This window comes from Drosophila persimilis, unplaced genomic scaffold (assembly GCF_003286085.1).
Source record: "Drosophila persimilis strain 14011-0111.01,24,50 unplaced genomic scaffold, DperRS2 tig00000124-arrow-pilon, whole genome shotgun sequence".
Taxonomy (NCBI): domain Eukaryota; kingdom Metazoa; phylum Arthropoda; class Insecta; order Diptera; family Drosophilidae; genus Drosophila; species Drosophila persimilis.
In genome coordinates, this window is record NW_020825294.1 from 477,268 (window position 1) to 491,334 (window position 14,067).

The window sequence follows — 14,067 nt, forward strand, 5'->3', positions numbered from 1 at the left end:
GGCTTTTTCCAATCAGTCTTCACTTTGCCTTAAGGCTGCAGCCGGCTCTTTATGCCGGCAACGTTATTTCTCTCTTATTTATTTTCCTCCCCTTTGTCATGCGCATGTTTTGTGCTCTCTCTGGTTTTATCGCTATTATCACGCTCTCTGTGTCTCTCACGACAACAAAAATGTAGTGAGAGCCACCACACCTTAACCCATTACGGGCCGCTCCTAAACGGCTCGAACGATTTTGATGATATTCTGATATGCTTCCTATCCAAACATCTGAAATATAGTCAACTCGTATTACCTATTAGTTATACCTTCAAGGTATATATTAATACAAAAAAAATATATATATAGTCTGAGGCTTCTTTTTTTATTTTTATAATTTTTGACAATAAAAAATAAAAACAAACAAAAATGGAAAATTAAAATTTTCCAGAAAAATTCCTTACATTATTATCATAAAGAAATATATATTTCCGCCAAAAGATTTGCTTTGCCCACTGTGCATTGGCTCTAAATGGGTTAATCGGATATACTTTGAAACAAAACTGCTCGCTCTCTTCTTGGGTCAGAATTTCGCGCCATTCATTCTCTTTCGTCAGTTTCAACGCGCGAGATTCCGGCCCGTGAGCGTCAGCGGGTAGAAAATAATATTAATTAAATATATTAAGTGCCTCGATTAATACAAATCGCATGGATGACAGGCCAAGCAATTAGATTGAAAACCGAAAAACGTGAGTGCCATCAAAAGCAGCGGAGCGAACGAGTCCAAAAAGGACTGGAAGCGTCGTCCTGCGCGGGGCAAGCATGTGAGAGGATGTGCAAAAAATCAATTTGTAAGTAACGGCGACTGGTGCAGCAACAAAATCTCAATTAAAATGTACCTGAAATGATATTGGTGCAAAATGTGAAACCATTTTGTCAGCATAAAATTTCGGCTAAACATAAACCAGCGCGCGTTTTTAGTGTGTCAAAACAAAAGCAAAAAGGCAGAAATATGTACATATACATATATACACAAAAGTGCAGCCAAAAAGAGGGCAAAAGGTAAAAGCAACAACAATTTTGCATTCAGAGTAGCCGAAAAGTGAACAAACGGTAATAAAAATGTGAGATTCCAATTGGAATGCAAGTGAGCGCACGAAAAAGGAAGAGGGGACGACGTAGTAACGTTACCCTGCATTGAACTATGAGCACATCTACTCTATGATGGGACTTGTTTTTTGTGCTTTAATTTTAATTTTTTGTAGTGCATTGGTAAAAATAAGTGCATCTCCTTGTAGTGCAGTGTAACTTGGCGAACTTTTGTTGGAAATATAGTTTGTGCAACAGGTTGCAAATAAAATATTATTAATTTAAGCCAACCATCTGTTGCTTATATGCTCTATGCAGCTGCATCGATGCTCATAAGTGCTCGACGTAACTCAATAAACACAATCAAATCAAAAATAATCTGTCTAGGGTATTCCATATTCGTTAGGCTCTTGTGTCTGTCTAGTTTTTGTTATTTTTAATACGCTGTCCGTCATTCCCGCAAACAGCTGCCCTTTGCATCTCTCTTTCTCTCTCTGTCGCTCTGCAGTTGTCATTTCCGTTATGCGTTTTGTCTGCTCGCACCGCTGCCGGTGCTCCCTCCCCCATAAGTTCCCCTCGGTGACCATTCCAGGGGTGATTTGCCTTCGGCAGAGAAATGCATTTATTTTAATTTATTTGTGGTTCGCATGTGCTACTCGTACCGGGGGCGTACGAGCTCTCTCTCAGTCCCACTTCGACTCTCTCTTTCAATTGCTGCACATGTGATTGTCTGACGCCTCTCCGATTAAGTGCTGTTTGTGCCTTGTTCCCATCATATTTGGACGGCACCCCATGCGGAGGACGGGGGAGTGAGGCTGCAGTACGATTGCAGTGGCGCAGAAGCTGGCACGGCACTGATAAGCGAGCATCTCTCTCTCAATAATTCTGCGCTTGTTGTTGCCTGTTGCTTGATGTAGCCAAGGGCATACTGGGTCTCTTGGAACTTCGCACTGCCAGAGCTGACTCTCTGGGTGGAAGGTAATTACTACCATTAATAGGTATTTACTGCAACGTCGCATAGCGTTTGCGCAACACACATGCCCCATGCAATGCAAATACCTATCATTCAAAAGGCGGAAGAGCGATAACAGAAAAAGCAAAGCCCCAGAATTGTAGTTCATCAGCACTGAAGCTGTGTACGAGGGTGTCGTATGTTCCGTACACTGTATTAATCCACATCATTCCCCCCTGTTCCGCTGACGTAGCCCCAATTATTATCCAATTAAATTCGCACTTGAACATGTTAGCTAAGCGCCTGATTTGACTCGGAGCAATCCCCCATGCCAATAGTTCATCGCAATCTCAAGTGCCACGACTGCAATTGCCTCTTGAGGCACGAGAGGGTGTCCGATAGTATGTTTATTTCAAGATTAAACATATGTATAGAACCGCATCGGAGGCGACAAGAGAACGCACATAAATGTGCTGTTGTCTAGGTCATTGGGCTACTTTGTCAAAATACTCGAAAATTCATAACCTCTGACCCAATTCTGATTTCCCCCCAAGAGAGTTTAAACAACAGAACAGACACACCATCTAAAAGAATATCTTAATCGTTGGCAATAGATACAAACAACATTTCTGTCAATAATTCATTTAGAGAACCCCAAATCCAATCAATGTCCAGTTCCATTCTTTGTCACTGCTCTTGTCATCGTGACTAACATGATAAAGACACGATCCATCATTATATAGACATTACACAACTGGTTTCTATGATCAGCTAAACAAGCAATCATTAATTATAACAGTCTTTTGAAGAAATAACTTTTCAGCTAGATTTGCGAAACATGTAATTGAATAGATGACTAATCTACCCGGTACTTGAAAGGGTATGTTGGGCTTCTGCTTTCAAGTAGATATCCTTATTGTTTATTTATATAAAAATTTTCGGAATCCCACAATCTCTATTCCCCAAACTAGTCATCGACATTAATGAAATTTTCCCTAATGATGGAACCGAAAGTTAGTCCAGAAACGGATGCATGCCGGCCATATTTCTTTTTGTCGCTCGATAACCACACGAGTAGCCCCCCGCTGAAAGCCACAGTTCCACATTGATAACCAGCAACACATTGTATTGTATATATATTTTTTTATTTTATCTGCAAGCAAAACAATTGAAAGTGAAGTTACATAAAACCGACCACTACACAAAACATTTTCATTTAAAATACTCATATGTTATGCTCCCAAAACAAAAAGAACCAAAAAAACCAGCAAAAATAACAGAATTGAATTGAAACTTGAGCGGAATCGTGGAGCGTGGCTGATTTTATTGCCCCAAGAGGAACGGCGGCGGCCAAACAAAACAATTAAACAATTGGTTTGGGTTCTCGTTTGCCCGTTTGCCCGTTTGCCGATTGCGGTTCTATTCGGTTCGGGTTTGGTGTTCAGGTTACGGGTTTGGTTATGAGCTTCGGTGCGGTGTAAACTGTCACGATAGAGTGGTCAGAGGGCAAGCGCCAAAAGCGAATCTATTAAACGAAATGACATAATAATATATCCATTTTCACTAAACACTCAGCCAACATCTGCCTTAAACTATGTTTATAAAGAGATTAATTGAAGAATGTTCCTTTAATTTTTTTGGAATAGCTGTGCAGGGTATCTTAAAAGATAAAAAGACTTTTTACAGCTTTTCACTAAGATCCCTTCTTTGTAGTTTTTTCACATCTCTATATATTTCTTAAGCTTTTCCATAAAGTGATTTAAGAAAAATCGTATTATAAATGATATTAGATAATGTTAAGTGCGCTCATAAAAACCTTTATATTCCAATAAAAATTTAATCCACTATAAACATTTTATCTATCCCCCTGCAGACACAAATTTGCTAAATAAATTGTCAATGATAACACCCCGTGTTGGTATAATTGTGTGTGCATAAAAAATATTTGATAAATAATATATGTATGTACATGGTCAATGAAAGAAAGAAGTTCCAGTTGTATAAATTATAGGCACGTTGTCAAATGAGTTCATATTCGTGATTTGAAAATAGATAATTACATAATTTTCCCCTTTTTTTGCTGCCAATTTTCAATTGGAAGCTACTGCACTTATGGCGGAGTAGATTCTAAAATTAGATACAATATATAGTATTTAAAAGGCGCGGCAGGCCTCCTTCGTCTGGTATCTAGAGATGACAGGCAAATTTTGTTACGGTGTTAAATTGCGTTTAATTGCTGGAAATGCATTTGCTGGAATGGAACTCGAAGTGGAACTGCAGGTCCGCTGGCATATGGTACATGCCTAAATTTTGCAATTAATTCATTTGCAATTACAATTTCAATTGAGAACTGGAGGCATCAACGGAGGTCGGGGTGAGCATTGGGGCACCACCCACATTCTGCCATTGAATTCACACACACACACACACACACAAACACATTCAACGAGACACAGGCACAAATTGAAATAATTTCTGCTCGGATGCGGTTCCATGGATGGCCTTTTAGGCTCAGGGTCCAAATCCTTGACCTGCTTCCTGGCCCTCCTCCACCTCCACTCGTATATGCGGGTATCTGAAACTATCAAAGTTATCGATCCGCAGCGGAACGGACACTAGTTTGGCCAATCCAAAGAATACCACCAGACCAATCAGAACTGTCAGAATCAGTTGTCCCAGGGCCACTGAAATATATTTATATGTATATAGTATGAAAACTAAAGCTAATTTATGGGTTTACTTATCGGAAGAACTTCCTTACCTTTGCTGGAGAGCCACGGCAGCTGAATTTTAGATGATATCATTTCACTATGGCATCCGCATTGGAAATGAGCATTAAGACCTTTTTGGAATTCGAGTTGATTCAAACGACACTCGAGTTTAGTGTAGAGCAGGCAGCTGTTCAAACAAAAATTACGTGTATGATCTATTGAGCTAAACCGATCTTACAGTGGTGTCTGGGAATAAAGTGGAAGCTGCTGGAAGATGTTGAATAGTGCCAGACAGAAGTATAGACGCGTTACAGGTGTAAAATGTGTGAGTGAATTCCTTCTCCCAGTAAATAGATCTCTGCAGAACCAATAAGTTACGCCTATAAAGAATAGCCTTGAACAAACTATATTGCTGAAGTTTTTGAGGGCAAGTTTCGTTTGGCAATCTATACCTAAACAGGAAACAGACCAAGTGTATTTCAATTGATAAAAACCAATTCCCAAAAATTGATTTGGTTAATAGATTCGTAATCGAATAGTATTAGACAACTTTGGCTTGCCGGCAAATCTTGACCCACAAAATGTGATTGGAAAATAGAACCATCAAACGTTATCGTTATGCATACTGCGTGCCAAACCTTATAATGATAAAGTGTAAATATAAAATAACGATAACGCTTAAGTAGTGGCTCACTGATAAGTCCCCGCCCCAGGCCCCAGGCCCAAGCCCAGGCCAAACCGCATACGCAGACCCATGTGATTCATCCAAAACAAAATCAATTAGTTTAATGACCAAACCATATAATATTATCGCGTTTTGGAAAAGGCACCACAAGACGGTTGCCGAACAGAGTGTGTCTGCTTTTTCCTGCTGATAAAACTTACATTACGGAGCGGCAAAAGAGAAAAAAATTCGTAAAAAGTGCAGTGGCATTTTGCTTAAAACTCCCTCTCATTCAATTCTCCGGTTGCATTCTTAAATGAAACGTTTCCTTGTCTGGCTCTTGAGCTGCTTTCACATCAGCTATACAAATCTTAAATTTTGAAGCGCTTAAGAGTTTATTAAGATTTCTTGTTACAGCTGTTTTTGGCACAGCTGAAATTGTTAAAACAAAATAAAGTGCGAACAAAAGTGGTTACATTTCTTCCTATAAATTGTCAGGCATCGAAGTGAAATTCAAGAAGTATCCAAAAGATATCCCTAGTAAACAGCAGATACTCAAAGGTGCAGCAAGTGTTATACAGAAATTTCTCCTCAGACTAATAAAGTGCACAAGAAAAATTCAAGAGATCGCTAATCTAATGTAATGATACAAATAATTGGTGTTTGATTTTAATTAAAAGTAGCCCCATCATATTTAGCGTCACGAAACACCTACAGTGCTTGCAGATAAATATTATTTATGAATACCTAAATGAAACCCAACGAAACCTTAAAAAAAGGCCGACACCACACCTCTAAAAGTATTTCTCATTCAAGTGTCAAAAGTGTAATTGGCTTTGTTCGGAATTTGCTTAGGAAAAACTCAAACATAATGAATGTTTAGATAATTTCTGACGTTGTTTTGTTGTCTTTAAGTCTTATGACCCCAACTCGAAATTAGACAAATTTGCTGCAAATACTTTTGGCCATTCCATCGTTAAAGATGTTTACAAAGATTTCGCTCGCTCATTCACAAATACATCCATAGATAGTCCATATGTGTATCTATCTTTGAGTAAAGGCCAAAAAAAAATCAGCTGAAATTCCAGCTATCTGGAGAGGAAAACAGCGAAACGTGCATAGTTGAAATGAAACTGCAAATAAAAATGTAAAAAAATAAAAGTAAATAAAACTAAAATGTTTTATGAAATAAATATTTATCAAGCAGACGCGTGAATGCAATGAGCGACTCTCTGCGAAGAATTGTCACGTTTTTGCATGAGATTAACACAGTCTCAGAACGATGGAAAACCGAAAAAAGCCACAGCCAGTACAATATTCAGATAAATGACACTTGTTAATGAGCGACAGACGAGTGCAGAGTGCAGATGCCTCATAGTTCGGGGTTTCAATCTCTATATACACATGTTTCTATAAAGCAGATCTTGTATTGCAGAAGATGTAAGATAAAACCAAAGGGGAAATAAATCAACCAAAGAAGAAAGTACCCCAAAAGTGGATTAACAAGAGATCCACCACTACCCCCGAACCGAATCCCAAAACTAAAGCCAAATGACTGCCAATAGTCTGCTAGGACGATCCATACTAAATGAAGGTGAGTTCTTAAACTATTGTTTTTGTATCCATAACTAATCCTTTCATCTGTCCCGTAGGACGTTCAAATAAACGATCTTTTGTCTCGCTGATTGTGGGCCTCATCGTGGGCTTCTGTCTGGCCGAGCTTTTCGTGTACTCCACGCCGGAACGTGGCGAGTTTATGCCCTACGATGGTCACCGGCATGGCGATGTCAACGATGCCCATCACAGTCATGATATGATGGAGCTGCAGGGACCGGAGCAGGATGTGGGCACCCATGAACATGCTCATGAGAATGCCACCATTGCGGAGAAGCTGTACAGCGAGGTGCGGGTACTGTGCTGGATCATGACCAATCCGACGAACCACCAGAAGAAGGCGCGGCACGTGAAGCGCACGTGGGGGAAACGCTGCAATAAGCTGATCTTTATGAGCTCCGCCAAGGATGAGGAGCTGGAGGCTGTCGCTCTGCCCATAGGCGAGGGCCGGAACAACTTGTGGGGCAAGACAAAGGAGGCGTACAAGTACATCTATGAGCACCACATCAACGACGCCGACTGGTTCCTGAAGGCCGACGACGACACCTACACGATAGTCGAGAATATGCGCTATATGCTGTATCCGTACAACCCCGAGACCCCTGTCTATTTTGGCTGCAAGTTCAAGCCGTATGTAAAGCAGGGGTACATGTCCGGTGGCGCCGGCTATGTCCTCAGTCGCGAGGCAGTGCGTCGCTTCGTCGAGAAGGCCCTACCCGATCCCAAATTGTGCAAGCAAGATAACACCGGTGCTGAGGATGTAGAAATAGGCAAGTGTCTGGAGAATGTCAAGGTGCTGGCAGGAGACTCCCGCGATGCCAATGGACGGGGACGGTTCTTTCCTTTTGTTCCCGAGCACCATTTGATACCAGCGCACACAGAGAAGAAATTTTGGTACTGGCAGTACATCTACTACAAAACCGACGAGGCTGGTTTCTGAACCCTATTCGAATATTTATAGATTCCTAATGTGTTTCCACTCTTTTAGGGCTTGGATTGCTGCTCGGACAATGCCATATCCTTTCACTACGTCTCGCCAAATCAAATGTATGTCCTGGACTATCTGATTTACCATTTGCGGCCCTATGGAATCATCAATGCACCCGAAGCTCTGCCCGCAAAGCTGGGTGTGGGAGAGGTTATGCCAGCTCCAAAAGAGCCAGTGACTGAAACGTCCAGCGAGAAGGTGTCAAAACGATCCGCGGAAACTGAGACCAAGACACAGTAAATGATGAGAGGATAGGATGGCCCGCCCCCTGGATGTAGATATATATCTGTTGTATATAACTCTAAGCTATGCTAGCATTGCCATTACCATATCCATTTCCATTTAGTCTACAAGTAGATTTGCCCTTCGCCTTAGTTAAATTTTCCCTTGCGTTTCCAATTGTACAAAATACCAAAATTATATATAATTAGCTATTATTTAGAGTCTGTTACTTTAGTTTCTAACTAAGTGTACTTTATATATTATATATATATTTGCGGAGCTATTCTTCTTCACTTAGTTATAATTCGATATGATATCGCGGTTTGTGCCTAAATAATATTGCGATATTACGGTATTTCTCTTTGTTGTTTTGAAGATAAGGCCAAAAAACGACTATTTAGTTATATATTTCGATATATTACAATATCTTTCTTGTGATTGAGAGGCATTACGTATTACCATTTACAGTCTACTACTAGTTATAAATAATATTTAATAAAACGATATTGTATTAACAGAATATTGCATTTATTAAAATCTACATTTTATTCAAATACAAAAGGCACTCAAAGCACCATCTGTTGTTGCTCTCCGGACAATTAAATTGGTTGTGAACTTAGCTAAAAAGCAGTGTCAGCCGTCAACCAAGCAGTTTCGCCCTGCTATAAGCAGTGAACCAAGCAGTTTTATACCATTTACCAAGCAATGCAGTAAGCAGTTTTAAGCTGTTTTCAGCATTCCAACAAGCAGGATGGCCAAGCTGTGCAGAGCAGTTTTTTTGAATATACTTAGAATTGTAATAAATTTTTAATTTTATTTCAATATATGTATGTACATGTCTTGATTTTTTTATTATTCAATTTTTTCAGCTAAATTTAACCTGATTTCAATCAATTTCCCAAAAAATGGCTAACTTTTCAACCTAGGCCAGTAAGGCCAGTTAGGCCAAGGCCTAAATACTTGGACAACAATAAAACTGTCAAAACGTCAACCATTAAGCCGGAAATGTCAGCTTTCTGGACCACAAAGCGCGGTGCGGAACCCTATTTAATTGATTCGTGCTAAGTCGGCGCTGGCAGTCGCCTCACAGAGCCGGAAGACATTTTTGTAAGCCTCCCCCTTTTTCGTTGTGTAATCTTTGTATAAATAAATCTAACTAATACATATACATATATTTCAGGCAGCATTAACATTACCGCACACAAATCTTGTCCATCTATTATGCAAAATCCGCTTGCTGTGCGCACCCGGGAATTATTTATGCGACATTTTGTAACCGAAGAGGATATTTGGCTGCTGTTGATTTTCGCCTATTCCTAATTGTGTATTGGAATGCATTTTCCTATGGCGGTATGCAATTAAAATTGTTTAATCTTTTTGCACTAATTTGATTATTGATGCACGTAATTTGTTGCTACTTCTGCAGGCAGTCGGTGGATCCTTGGGTTCAGCGATGTGTGCGGCAATTGAAAAACTTTTCCATTGGCATCCGGAAAAGTGTAAGAAAAGTGGAAAATTTGTTTACCGCCAAAAGGCAGAAGGCTGTATGCTCTGTATATGCCCTTGAAAGGGCCATTATCAGGTGAGTTATAGGTTTACGGGAGATGCATAAATAGGAAAAGTGCCAGAGTCTGCAGTTCTCTATCTTTAAACGCTCATAAGTATTGGAATTGGGATTTTAATCTCTCAACCTAAATGCATCTGTGCAAAAGCTTGCCAGGAATTTCCTTTGGCTGAACTGCGGCACAAAAGACTTGGGACTTTCTATTCAATTTTCATTCATTTGATGACGGGATTTTACTTAACTAATGCAAGCTTTTGGATACTCTTCTTTTCTCCACAAGAACCCTGAGCTGAATGGAATTATATTCCTAAAAATTAAAATTTTTCTCTTCCCCTTTTTTTTATTGTGTTTCTTATTTTATTACACCTCCATCATGCCCCTAGGGTATGTTAGGGTATGTTAAAATATTTGTAATTTGCAGCAGATGCAACTTTTTCCCTATTCAATTTTTTGTGTCTCTGCTGCTGCCGTTTTTCCTCACTGAAGCGTTAATGAAAAACTTTGACATGGAATAAGAAACTGCAGCAGCAGCTCAGAACTCACGGCAGAAGTTCTCACGGCAGAAATTCAGGAAAATAAAGCAAAGGAAATGGAAATGGAAAGGTAAAACATGAAGAAAATCTGATGAAAGAATAACAAGGCTACTACGAGTGCGAGTGCGAGTGCTCGGGTATTCCCCCTGGTTCCATGGCGGCAACATGGCGTATGATTAATGCTGCCCAAAGCCTGGCAGACGCCTCAATGAAAATCAATTAATTAACGACAACAACAACAGGAGAAGGAGAAGAGGGAAACCCCGAAAGGGAAATGGAAAAACAAAAGGACACGCGCTCTTGTCTCCTCATGAATGAATCAACCATTGAATGAATGAATGAGTGTAATGACTCTTTCATTAAGCACTGGACCGTGAATAAAGCATTGAGCAGCCAGTCAGCCACCCAAACAGTGTGGCAGAGAGGCAGATCATTGGGGCACAGTGAGAGGCAGGAGCGGCAGCAACAGGAGGGCACTGCATAAATTTCCATTTAGTTAGACAAATGTGACAAAACGGAAATTGCAAACGGAGCACTTGGCAGCAGTTTCTCTCTCTCAGCAGCATTCCACTTCCTGTTGGCAGTCGGCTAGGAGTCCCAGAAGGCTGCCAGAAGCTGAAGCTGGCAGCCCATCCGAAGGATCCTCTCCTTTATTGGCATTTCGCAGCCTGGCATCTCTCCCCAGACGGTTAAATAAATGATGAACACGTTGAAGCATATTGAAATGTAATTCATAACGTAGCAGCATCGCATCGCATCGCATCTCGTGTCCTGTTGCTGCTCCATGACTCCTTCTCCGTATTTGCGACATTACCTCTCCCTTTGCTCGGTATGTGTCGTTCCGCATTGCGCATACGTTGCACAGGATACGCCATTGGGCTGGGGCGGCCACTCTTTTCCACATTGATAATTGAATTATGCAACGGCCAGAGCTGCCATTGTAATTCAATTATGAACAGAAAGTGACTCGACAATGCCACCTGCAATCTCAAGGAAATTTATGAACTTCCACTGAATGGCATGCCATAGATTCCTCAATATTTCATCTTCAGGTTAGGCAAACTCATGGTTTGTTTGCGGTTTGGCTTGGTTTCTCTCAGTAATTTGGTTAGTGTTTTGTAATTGAATGTTTCGCCTTCTTTGGCATCAATTAAGCCATGCGGTTAGGCAAATTTATTTACTAATTTCGCTTTTGACGTGAGGTGCATTGCATGTAAGGCATCCTGTAATTTGAATCATTCAAATAAATTAAGTTTTCAATAATTTAAAAACTGTAAATCGACTAATGAGGTTTTAAACTGGTTAAGTAAATTAATGATCTGCTAGTAATGGCAACACTTAAATTCCAAATTTAATGCCATGCCAACCATGACTGTTTACTTCCCAATGCATTTGGGACTTCCTTGGCACTTTCTTTACCACTTTAAAAACTGAAGTCCTTACTTCAAAAGGTATTCACAAATCAATGGACTGTCCTTCCTAAGTGATTTTATTACTCTTTCCTTTAGAACTTCCTTCAGAGAACAGATTAAATTCATATTTGTAATCAAATTATAAAAGTTTCAGGCAATAATCACTTGAATTTTTAAACATTAAAAAGTTTTGCACTTGCCATTTCCATGGCATTTTTATCTTCGAAAAGAATCTTGATTGGCCAGTAGCAAACGGAAACTGAAACTGAAACTATTTAAACAGTCATCAATTTTGTAATGGAATTAAAAATATCAATTAAAATTTCACCAGCAAAAAGGGGCTGTGGGGCTGGTTATTTACTTGCATTTTCTCGTAATCCATTGGGGATTGAGTGGCCTTTTCAGTTTAAGTTCTTGACATATCGGCTTGCCACACATCTCTGACTCTGTGGAGAGAGGATAAGCCTTAAGTTTTGGTTCTGCCTCTGATGTCCGTACTTGTAGTTTCACTTTCGGCCAGCTGTCTTGGCCTACAGCCCCGCACATTCCATTGGCCCCTAACTGAAAACTTTCATTGGCCACTTTTGGGTTCTGATTTCCTTCTTTTTTGGTTTTTTCTTTTTTCCGCTTCTTTCTTCTTCGGTTTCTGCTTGCATTACGCGCTGACAAACTTTATTATTTCGCTAAAAACTTTTTAATGACAAAATCAAATTGGTGCAGGCCGGGACAAAAAAAAGTTGTGGCCAAGAAAAGAAGGAAGCCAACAACTGTCGCTGTTTGCCATATAATTTGGGGCTTATTAAAGTGAATCAGCAGAGTCCTGGGGCAGATGTTGAAAAATTAGAGGACATCATTTCATGTCAACTGCACTGTGAACGAATCGAATTTGATTTAACGCACGACATGAGCAGCAAAATTAGCTCTCCTCAAAGTGTTTCATGCCACATTAAGTTGCAACTACTTACCATCCAAATGCTCCTTTTCTCGGAGGGAACGCCCAGAGGACCATACATTCTTTCATGAATGAATCATTCTTTCATTGTGTGGCAGTGGCATACAAAAGTGTCGGGCCATCAAGGATATTGAATTTAAAGCTCAAATGTTTATGTTTATCGATTATTCGATACACAAACACACACACGAATACACATATAGTTTTTCTTTCATTGATGAAGCATTTTTATGACACAGCAGAGAGTGGGGACAGTGCGGTACAGAAGTATATATACAAAATGTGCTATGAATGTGCTTCGACTTCTAAAGTATTTGTTTGTCGATGATTTCATTTAATCTCTAATCCCCAATTCTATCTTATACCAAGAAAAACCAATAAACAACAAAACATATGGCCTAATTTTTCCAATAAACTCTCAATCGTTACTATATATAGCCGGCCGGCTTATAGCTGCGAACCGCACTGTAGACATGTGAGGAATGGACGGTCAAATGGTTATGTGGTCGTTCCATCAAATGCCCCGACAGCCGGGTGCTGGTAGGAGGAGGAGCGTCCATCGAAGACATCGAAGTGGATGAGTTCTTGCGAGGGTGTCGTCGGTTGTGGCTTCGTCCATCCCCCCCTTAATGGCCGCAGCCCCATCTCTGGAAGCGGGGATAATTGCAAACTATTTGTCCGGACCCCACAGAAAGAAAAAGGTTTCTCCCTGGTGTAGAAATAAGCGGGCCCCCATAAAAACGAAACTAAAATGCAATTTTTTAGTGAATTAATGTGCTGGGAAGGATTGGAAGGTTGCCATGCCCGAACAGGCATTACCATCAATCAAAGGCTTGTCAATTTAGAGGGGGAACAGGGCAGAGTCAGGGGCGGAAAGCTACATGTTGCAATGCAAAATCAATAAAGAGGAGGAGGATGGAGGAGGAGGTGGGGCCCTGTGACTCATTTATTTAAACAATCAGTCCGGAAGCCGAGCCAAATGTGACTCAAAACTACATTTGTTAGACCCGTTTAAGGGGGGATATTTTCTATCTTTTTTCCATTTCTTTTTATGCTTTGTGTACCCTTGTAGAGGACATAACGACGTTGAGGAGAGGTTGGCAATGAGGGAAGAGAGGATTTTCAATTGCTTTAACTATATTTTTGATTAGAATCAACAATAGATCCCACTGCCTCTCGTTCCCATGCGAACAAGTCTTTCAGTTTCGTGGATATATCATCTTGAGGTACTTTTCATGGCAATCATCGCTTAATCATCGCCAATCTATGTGGGAAAACTGTTTTTATTTTAATGACATTCCAATAAAAATCGCATCCCTATTAAATTGTGTATTCATTGAAATCCTATATCCATTAGGAGGGTATCTACAACTTCGTCTCCAAATCTGTC

At 40.2% G+C, this 14,067-nt stretch overlaps 1 protein-coding gene across 1 annotated transcript; it reads left to right on the plus strand.

The window, feature by feature from the left end:
- The first annotated feature begins 622 nt into the window (after positions 1-622).
- Positions 623-8,736, plus strand: LOC6593437 (glycoprotein-N-acetylgalactosamine 3-beta-galactosyltransferase 1). The gene is made up of 4 exons (XM_002019157.2): positions 623-827; positions 6,828-6,986; positions 7,045-7,934; positions 7,995-8,736. The coding sequence occupies exons 2-4, from the start codon at positions 6,944-6,946 to the stop codon at positions 8,232-8,234; spliced, it is 1,173 nt and encodes a 390-aa protein (XP_002019193.1). The 5' UTR covers positions 623-827; positions 6,828-6,943; the 3' UTR covers positions 8,235-8,736.
- Positions 8,737-14,067: the final 5,331 nt, after the last annotated feature.

Excerpts from the sequence above, each read along its gene's own strand:
- LOC6593437 (XM_002019157.2), top strand. The coding sequence starts at position 6,944 with ATGACTGCCAATAGTCTGCTAGGACGATCCATACTAAATGAAG. Across the intron at positions 6,987-7,044 it reads ACGATCCATACTAAATGAAG|GACGTTCAAATAAACGATCT; the intron begins GTGAGTTCTTAA and ends TCTGTCCCGTAG. Across the intron at positions 7,935-7,994 it reads TCTACTACAAAACCGACGAG|GGCTTGGATTGCTGCTCGGA; the intron begins GCTGGTTTCTGA and ends CCACTCTTTTAG.